This window comes from Falco punctatus (genome assembly GCF_963210335.1).
Source record: "Falco punctatus genome assembly, chromosome: 15".
NCBI classification, from domain to species: Eukaryota; Metazoa; Chordata; class Aves; order Falconiformes; family Falconidae; genus Falco; species Falco punctatus.
The window spans coordinates 15,231,613-15,241,426 of NC_137595.1; the positions used below are offsets into that span (position 1 = coordinate 15,231,613).

The 9,814-nt window shown below is 52.3% G+C and overlaps 1 protein-coding gene across 1 annotated transcript; it reads left to right on the forward strand.

Moving 5' to 3' along the window:
• Positions 1 to 290: 290 nt before the first annotated feature.
• On the forward strand, positions 291 to 6,848 carry HMGB3 (high mobility group box 3). The gene is made up of 5 exons (XM_080365808.1): positions 291 to 424; positions 3,198 to 3,354; positions 3,932 to 4,071; positions 4,622 to 4,796; positions 5,354 to 6,848. The coding sequence occupies exons 2-5, from the start codon at positions 3,205 to 3,207 to the stop codon at positions 5,495 to 5,497; spliced, it is 609 nt and encodes a 202-aa protein (XP_080221934.1). The 5' UTR covers positions 291 to 424; positions 3,198 to 3,204; the 3' UTR covers positions 5,498 to 6,848.
• The last annotated feature ends 2,966 nt before the right edge of the window (positions 6,849 to 9,814 follow it).

The following is a 9,814-nucleotide window of genomic DNA, read 5'->3' on the forward strand; positions in this document are numbered from 1 at the left end:
GCGGTGAATGGGGCAGCGGGCTCCCCCAGCAGCCACAACCACGTGGCGACGACAGTTTGCCGGTAAGCGGCGGCGCTCCCCGCCTCGCTCCCTCCTTCCCACCCGGCCGGGGGCTCCCCCCCAACCCCGGGTCAACCCCCTCCCCCCTCCCCCCGGCGCGCGCCACCGAGCTCCCCTTTCCCCGGCGGGCGCTCGTTTTGAATGAATGACCTCCCCCACGCCGGCCAACCGCCGCGCGGCCGTGCTTAATATTCATGAGGCGCCGCGCCAATGAGCGGGCGAGGAGGTTGTTTTAAACGGCAGAGCCCCGCAGCCAATCAGGCCGCTCTCGTAGGCAGCCAACGCGAGGCTGAGCCGCGCCGCGCCGAGCCCCGCGTCGTGCCCTGCGCTCCAGCTCCTGTCCACACTACCGCGAACAATACAGGTACGTGCAGCCCCGCCGCAACTTTTCGGGGGGCGGCTGCCCCCTGCCCGCCCCGCCCTGCCCCCGCGCCCTCGTCCCTCTGCTCTGCCTGCCCCGGGCTTTTTATTTTTTTTTAATTATTAATATTTTTTTTTTGTTTTCCGTTCCTTCCTTCCTCCGAGTTTTTTTTTTTTTAATTTAAAAAAAAAAAAACCGGGAAAATAACCCAAAACTTTCTTCCTCCCTCGCAAGGGGATCGGCGGTGCCAGGGCAGATGCTGCGCGCAGCTGGCGGGGCGGCGGGCAGCGGGCGAGGCGCAGCGTTTGCCCCCCCGTCCTCCTGCCCTGCCCCACCGGGAGCTCCCCCCGGCGCAGAGGGGCTACCTGTCCCCGGTGCAGCCCGGTTTCTCCGCGCCGGGCTCCCGTGCCACCGAGAGTAATATGGCTGGTGCAGCAACTACACCGGGACTAACTCCTTTTCTCCCCCTCATGGGCAGGGATTTTTCTCTGCCGCCTCCTAATGTCGCACAGCAAAACGCGCGGCGCCCTCGGCTTTTATTTGCCCCCTTTCCCCGGGTGGGCTCGGTGGGGCTGGCGGCGGTGGGAAAGTTGTTGGCCGTGCGCAATGCCGTGCCCGCTGTTTATTCTGCATTAATATGGCTGTCGCTTTAGCATCTGACAGGGATAAACCCTGCGCGCTGCGCCCGTCTGTCCCGGGGAAGCAGTTTTTTTCTCGCCGCCGCCGCCTCCAAACTCCCCCGATCCCTTCGCTTCTGCCTCCGCCGCTCTTCCCCTGCCCGGGAAGGTGTCTCCGGCGGGGCTGCGCCCGCGGCGGGGCCCCGCATCGCCTCTTCCCCGCGCCGCGCCGCCCGTGCTGTGGGCATTAATATGGCTGGCGCTGGAGAGCCCCGGCGAAGGGAAGAAAGACGTGTAAGCGGCATAGGGATGGGGAGGGGGGTCGCGGCGGGGGAAATCTCCTTCCCGGCGCCCCGCAGGGGGCTCAAACCTTTCGCTTTCGCCCCGGCTCCTCTCTCCCCACCGCCCCGCGCCCTCGGCTGGGCGCCGGGGGGCCGCCCCGGGGCTCTCCGCACTCTTTTTCTGGCGGCGCGGAGGAGCGTAGCGGCGGCGATAATGGCTGCACGGGAGCCTTTGTTAGAGAGCGTTGCGCTAGGCAGGGGCCGGGGGGGGGGCGCCTCCCGCCCGCGCCCCGGCCCCGCCGCCCCCGCCGCCCGGCGGGGGGCCGAGCGGGGAGCCCCTTCGCGGCGGGGGCGGCGTTTTGGCGGGGCCGGCGGCCGGGGGCGGCGGGCGCGGGGGGCCGAGCGCGGCGGAGGGGGAGCGCGGCTTTGTTCGGCGGCGCGGCGGCGGCGCCGGGAGAAGCCATCTTAGCGAGCGGGGCCGGCCCTGGGCGCGGAGCGCGGCCGCCGCCGCCGCCGCTCCTGCTGCCGCTCGCACCGGCCGCCCGGGGCCGGGCCGGCGCCCCGCGCCCCCGGCCGCCGCCCGGCCCCCCGGCGCCCCCCGCCCGCCGCCCCGCCGCATTTCAGGGGCACTTTCTTTCATCAGGAGGCATTTCACAAAATGGAAGATGAATTATTGGCGTCTGGCGGAGCCGCCGCTGCCCCCTCCGCCCGCCGGCCCCGGCCCCGCCGCAGGTGCCCGCGCCCCGCGCCGCGCAGCCCGGCCGCCGCGGTGACCTTGGGGGGGAGAAGATGGCGGGAGCGGCGCGGAGCCGGGCCGGGCTGGCCGCGGCGGGCCGCTCGCCCCCAACTTCGGGAGCAGGCGGCGGCCCCGGCCCGGCCCCGCGCCCCGCTCTGCCCCGGCGCCGCGGGCTCTGCGCGCCCCGGCGCGGGCGGTGGGCAGCGGGCACCCCGCGGGAGCGGCCCGAGCGGGCGGCTTCGGCTGCGGCGCCGCGCACGGGGGCTCGGCGGGCGCAATTAAATATTAACGCCGTGCTAATAAAAATTAAATTTTCAGACGCTGGAGAGGCTGTAAATAGGAAGTATTGCTGCGGGATTTTTTTTTTTTTTGAGGTGGGAAAAAAAAAAAAGAGCCAATCCGCCGTGGAAGAGGGGGAAAGAAGCGCAGCCCAAAAGTTAGCATCATCCTCTCGGTGACTTGCTCATCGCATCCTTGCGCTGACCACTATGCCTCCAAACATGTGTCACTTGGTGGAGCAAGAGCAAGCGCTGCTCACCTCGCAGAGCTCCACGGGTCCTATTGTGTTTAAAACTAGCCTTTATTTGCTCGCCACCTTCTGCTTAGGAGGTTATCACACTTTTATGGGGTGGGGGGCGATAATCCATCCTGCCTTTTTCTGCCTGGCCAGCTGCTGCTAACGTGTCAACTCCTGCTACTGAAGGCATAAGTCATAGCCTGGCACTGCATGTGCCACTCGAGCCCCAGTGTGGTAGCCAACTAAAACAAATATTTCATATTAGTTGATATATAACTCTTAATGGGCAGAAGTCTGTCTGTTTCATAGCCTGTCACCAGTCTTTGGACGTGATGTAAACCTGTATCGATGTAAAACTTGGGTCCAGTGACCAGTTTCACTTGCCTCAAGTTGGTGACCCGAGTGTCAAGGAAGAATAATTGGAGTCTCTGTATTTGGGATAGTGAGCAACGTCAGTGGGGAGGAAGGGGATGCGTTACAGATGGGGCATTGCTTCAGGGGACAGTGGTGTGTGCTTATAAATACATGCATGCTGTATGCGTATCCACACGTATACACGCACCCATCTGTACTTGCATTCACTTGTTTGTTTTTTTTTCCCCCCTTTTTTCCCTCCTGCCTGCAGAGTCAAGATGGCTAAAGGTGATCCGAAGAAGCCCAAAGGCAAGATGTCTGCCTATGCCTTCTTTGTGCAGACGTGCCGTGAGGAACATAAGAAAAAGAACCCAGAGGTTCCAGTCAACTTTGCAGAGTTTTCCAAGAAGTGCTCAGAGAGGTGGAAGGTACTTTAATTTGTGACTTCCTGAAGGGCTAACTCCTTACGGTGTCTGCTAGGCTGGTGTGTGTGTCCGAACATGAAGGAAGCCGGTGGTGTTTTGGTCTGTTTGCCGTTCTTGGCAGGGTGTCCCGGTCATTGATCGGGTGCTGCTGACTACTGTAATGATTGTGAAGGCTTCAGCCCGGTGTATCTGCCTGTTCGGCTGCTTCCCCTGCAGCCTGGTCTTTTTTTTTCCCCATTCCCAAGCACAGTGCCCTTCAGCAGCAGCTACCTCCCTCCAGGCCAGTGTCCTGGAGGAAGGCTCTGGCTGTGCTTGTCACATTCCCTTTGCTTCCCTCTTGCTGAATATGCCAGCTGTGGCTGCCTTTCCCGGTACGGGACCTTCGTCCCCAAGGTGGTCCGGTTAGAAAACAAACAAATTCTGAAACTCCCCTGTTGAGTCTGTATGTGTTGGCTTGTTTACTTAAAGTTTGCCAGCTATTGCACAGTTGGGTAATCACAGGTTCGGTGTCTTGTTTTTTTTGGTTTGTGTTTTTTGTTTGGGGTGGGTTTTTTTTGGTGTTTGGCTTTTTTTTTTTTAGACTATGTCAAGCAAGGAGAAAGCTAAATTTGATGAAATGGCGAAGGCTGATAAGGTACGATATGATAGAGAAATGAAGGACTATGGACCGGCTAAGGGTGGCAAGAAGAAGAAGGACCCCAATGCCCCAAAACGACCACCGTAAGTAACTTTGAGGCATTAAACCCACAAGTATTTTGGTGTTTTCACACCCTGTAACACAGCTGCTGCTTTTCCATAAAGGAAGTGGATGGGGTATACGTTTCGTATAGCAGCACTGGTTATGTTCACAGCTTACTGACAGTGTCTTGTAGACCTTCTAGGCAGCTCGTAATCTTGAGCACATAGAGCACAGGAATTGTCAGTACTTGCAATCCTTAAACTTGTAATGGTGGAAGACATGGAAATGACTGGGTGACAGTGAGACTCTTGTATCTATATCTAAGACGAAATTGGGTGGGGGCATAGATAACACCTGATTAAAAACAGCACTGGGTGAAGGCTGCGGGTCTGGTGAAGGCTGCGGGTCTGGGCCTTGGTAAAATCAAAACATGTTTGGGTTTCTATGTTTTCTTTAAAGTTAAAAAAATCCAGTGTTTCTACTTGGCATGCGAGTGCATGTGTGAATGCTGTGGATGAGGGACAGAGGTGGGGAGGTGCTCCCCGGGTGTGCTGCTGCAGTGCTGACTGTCCTCTGGTGTTTCTCCCAAAGGTCTGGCTTCTTCCTCTTCTGTTCAGAGTTCCGCCCCAAGATCAAGTCCACAAACCCTGGCATATCCATCGGGGATGTAGCAAAGAAACTGGGTGAGATGTGGAACAACCTCAGTGATGGTGAAAAGCAGCCTTATAATAATAAGGCAGCTAAACTGAAGGAGAAGTATGAGAAGGTAAGGCTGGTTTTCACTTGTTCCTCTTCCATACCAGCTGTGGTGATGATGTGTTTCTGTAACATAGACCCCGCTAAGGTGGCCCCAGCACAGCAAGCATCTCCAGCTTACAGACCTGTTGTCACTGTGCTACGTGGCTGAACTTCACGTGTGTTGGGACAGAGTAGGGCAGCAAGCTGCAGGCAGATTCCAGCAGGGAGGGAGAGCTTTCCCCCAGTGATGCGCAGCTGCACCTGCTCGCGTTGCTTCAGCGAAGAGTTTGCTGTGCTGTTGAAGGAGCTTTGTCCTGTTAGCAGGAAACTTGTAAGAGAGGCTGGGTTCTCTTCTCCTCCTCAAAGAAATAACCATGAACGCAGGGTTCAAGGCTTCCATCGTCTGGAGGCAGTTGAGCACGCTTAGGTGTCTGCATACCTGTGTATGTGCCGTAGTGCTGGCTGATCCCCCTTTTGGGGTGCAGCTGCCAAAGGCCAGTCCCTCTACGCTAACGCCTGCTGCTGTACAAATGCTGTATGTGTTTGCTGCTTAGAGCAAATTAAGACATCCCCTTGACTTTGCAGGATGTTGCAGACTACAAGTCTAAAGGAAAGTTTGATGGCGCAAAGGGAGCAGCAACCAAAGCTGCTCGGAAAAAGGTAGAGGAAGAAGACGAAGAGGAGGAGGAGGATGAAGAAGAGGAGGATGAAGATGATGATGATGAATAAAACTGTACAATACTTGTCTCCATGTGAATACCATAGAGTAGGGGAAACACCATAAATGAAGCACCTCTTATTTGAGATGGTGTCTTTTGTCCTTATTAGGCTTAATTAAAAGAAAAATTTGGATTCCGATCGCGTTGTAGTTTCTAAAAGTACTCTAGAAATTGTAACTGGTTTACATGAAGTGGCCATGGGTGTAGTGAGCACCCTGAAACTGTATCAAAGTTGTACATATTTCCAAACATTTTTAAAATGAAAAGGCCTCTAGTGTTCTCCTAACTCTGTGCACTTTGCTGTTGGTGTAACAAAGCATTTAAAAATGTTTCAAGCATTTTTTTAATTTGTAAGGTGGTGTTACTATATGGTTATTGGCTAGAAAATCCTGGGTTATAAACTGTACATATCTATAGTTTGTAAAAACTAGACAGATTCTTGTGGTACATGCTTAGAGTTATGATGCCTTAGAGGAGCAGTGATTACTTGGAAAGGCTGTACGTTCCCCGGGGTGCCATGGCCCAAAGCATGCACTGTGAGGGTAGATCTATTTACACTACAGTGGGCGTCCATTTAGCTTAAAGTTGTCTTTCTGTATATAGTGAAATAGCATTCTGCTGCCATTCTTAGTTGTGGAAGGGGGTTCAGCTGGCATGAGAAGTGTATGGATTTTTTTAGTTAAGTGCGGTAGTTTTTAAACTGAAACTGTAGACATCTCTTCATCGTCAACTAAGTGAAGAGCCAGTGCAGCAACTGAAGTTCAAAAACACTCTGTACTTAAACGAATTTGCAACGTTCTGTTTTTTTTGTATGTTTAGAATGCTGAAATGTTTTTGAAGCAAAATAAACAGTATTACATTTTTAAAACTGTTCTTGACAACACTCTAAATTTCTGGTTTAAAAGGATCTTAACAACAGCAAGAGGTTCATTTTGAAGTCTGTGGCATCCCTCAGGGCTGGTGACTTAGGAAACATTCTGACTCAAGGATTAAAAAATAAAAAAATAAAAAAATAAATGGTGGCCAGCCAAAACTGGCTGAATTGAAAGAGATGGCTGCTCCAGCTAATATGCAATCGTAACTGTTTATGGCTGAGTGGCATAAGATGCTATGCAAGTTTGAACTTTATTACTTGAACTTGGGAGCCTAAATGAACATTCATGACGTAATTGTTTGTTTGTGTGTGTATATAGCAGCATTCAGAGATGCAGAGAAAGGTAGGTGGCTAGGAATGAGGCTGACACCATGGAATAAGTATAAAAGCATAGTTTGGATTTTTTTTTTCAGTTGTGTTGGGTAAATTTATAGCCCAAATGCATTGCTGTACATATTAAAATGTGCCTTTTTTGTCCTGTGTTAAACTGTTTCAGACTTGTGGTTTTTTCTAGCATCTTGATTCGTGGCAGGAACCAGGCGCCTAGTCTTAACTCCCCGCTGAAGTAGGAGTGTGGCGCAGGTACTCTAGTCTGTGTCCTGTCTCTAATGATGCAAGTTTTAATAGGCATCGGGTGCTGTGAGGTGGGTTGGGGGAGCGACGCAGGTCTCTTTCCCCTTTGGTGGCCAGCTGGCTGCCTTGCAGTCTGGCCACATCCAAGCTGGGGGTGTTTTGCAGCCTTGGAAGGGAAAGGTAATGCCTGGTCTCTAGCTGGTGACTCTAACCTCATTTTTCCTTGGCATGGAAACTGCACGAACTGGGAAAACTATAGCACCCCCTTGCTACTCTGGAATTCCTTCCTTGTGCTGGATGTAGTTAGCAGTCGGTGTTTGATCGCAGCGAGGAGGAGGTGGGGGGGTGAGGGTACTTACATCAATAGCAGGTCCAAGTTGTGGGCTGCTGTGTGTGGCTGACTTAAGAGGACGGGGTAATTCCTTAGGGTAAATGTGGGTATGGGCTGCTGCCGCTGCTTCATTTGAGCCAAGCTGTAGGTTAATAAGGGCCAGGCTTAGAGGCAGTAACTACTTTGAACATGGATAAAACTACTTCATTGCCTAACTGGGTAGCACATCTGGCTTCCTGAGACTTCTCAACAACCGTAGTATAGTATCTTGGCAAAACAGTCTGATCTAGTGTTGAGATGAACTAGAACCTTGAAAGCAAAACCAAGCAAAAGTTGGTATCTGACGGAGCAAGCTAATAAACTTTTATGAAACGTAGCAACGTGTAGCAACTTTTTCTTTAAAGGCTAAGTTACGGTTGGATCAATTAGAAATAAATTTTATAATTGCTTAATTATGACAATTCTTAGTGTCTTTTAATGCACAAAACCCCAAGTGTAAAATCGGCCCCTATCTTACGGGAAGTTGTGTTTTAAAAGCCTCAATAAAGCTGTGTCTGGAAAAGAAATAGGTACTTTTGTATTTGCTGCCCTTTCCACGTGTCTTCTGATGCAAGGGAGAAGACAACTGGAGGTTCCAGCATGTGGAAGTTTGATGGGGAAGTGGCAGAGCAGAAGAGAAAAGCAGTAGCATCATTCCAGGAGCTCTAATGCTGTTTCTGTTGTCTAGTTGGCAAAATCTCCCCTTAGCCACATACGGGAATTAGTGTAGATCACTGCTGTGCAAATCGAGCTTGGCTTTGAATTAACTGCTAGTGAGCTGAGCCCCTATTGATAGTATTAGCAAATAAGAACTAGAGCTGACACCTCTTTGTCTTCATTGTATTGGAAATCTATCGAGTTGCAGGGCTTGATTAAGGTCCTGGACCTTACGGTGCGCTACCTATTCCTGCTCTGCAAATGCCTAAAATATGGCATGCCTCAGGGATGTTGTTCGATACAGTGCTAGCACAGGACTCTGGGGACTCAGATGTGGATATTGCAGATGTAGTGATGATGTTTCTTCCCCCAGTGCTCTGCCATTGATAAATACCATAGTGTGAATGTATATAAATAACACATGATTTCCCCTGCTGCCACTGGTTTTTGTGTTCTGAGATGTCATCTCAAATATTGGGAACTGCTTAATTTCACCCAGCTCTATTTTTTGATAGAACACCCTCCAAGTCTTTCTCACTGCTTTGAAATGCTTGTGGTGTTTCAGAGCAGGCATTTCTGCTCTGGGCTGCTGTACGGTTAAAACTTCATGTTCAACTTTAGTCCCAAGGTCTGCAGAGTAAATATGTCTCTGATTAACTCCATTATATGTAGAGAAGGGTAATGATAAAATAGATTTGGGGAAAGGGAGGGGAGCGATGAAAAGAGATTCTTCCTTGCCTGAATTTGACAGCTGACTGAGACTGCTTGTGTTCCCAAAATGGGATTTCTTGCATCCCCTGTGCCTGCTGAAGCTGGGCTGTCGGGGCGAGGGACTGGGATAAGAAAAAGGGATGGTGCCAGCACTGCTGCTGTTAAAGCCTGCTCGCTCTCTGGGGGGGCAGAGGATGGCTCTGCTGGGTGGGGTGGTCCCTCTGGGTGCCGCAACAGTGGCAGAGTTGTGAGAGCTTTTGCTCAAGGGAAAGCATCTGCTGGTGCTGCTGTGGGGCAGATGCGGGGCAGAGGCAGGGAGCTGCACGGCAGCGCTCACCTGTGTCGTGCAGGTCATTTCCCGTGGCTGGTACCGTTCAGTTTGCACTCGGGACTATGCGAAGTCTTGAGAACACAATCGCTACCGAAATGCCCCAACATCCCTCTGAAATCCAACCCGGTGGGGGGCGATGGGATGAATGGGGCTGTCGAGCTGCTCTGTGCGGGCCAGAGCCGCCTCTGCCGAAATGGGCATGGCCCGGGGATGCAGAGGAGCAATGCTCTCCTGCTGCTCTGTAACCTATACGTTTCCAAATTCAGTTGAAACGTGGTAAATATTCAGTGTGAGCTCTTAGACTAGAGGGGGGGTCTGGGGGAGGGGCTGCATCGGGGAAGCCCCGCCATGGCTGTGGGGTTAGCTGCCCTCAAGCACTCACAAGGAAAACCGTGCTGCAGGATGGTTTCCTGCCGCTCATGTCGGCGTTCTAATGCATCTGTGGGGAAGCAGTGCATTAATTTTTCTGTAATAAAATTAATTAAAAATCCTAGTCCAAATGCATATTGAATCAATTAGCAGCGAACGGCTGGAGCTCTAACAGAGGTCCATAGGAAGGTGAGAGTCTGCTTTGGGGATGGTACCGGGGATACAGGCAGAGTCAAAACATCTCTTTATCTGCTCCCTTTGAACGGCTGATTTTTATATAATTTTATTCACTCCTAATAAACCCTGCAGGAACAGCAGCAAGGTGCGAGGGCTTCTGTTGGCTCTGGCTCAGGCGATGGCAGGTGAATGGCTTTTCGCTTCCAGCCTCCAGCACAATTCTGGCAGCTGCCTTGAGTTTGTTTTCCCTCTGCTCGCTCAGGCT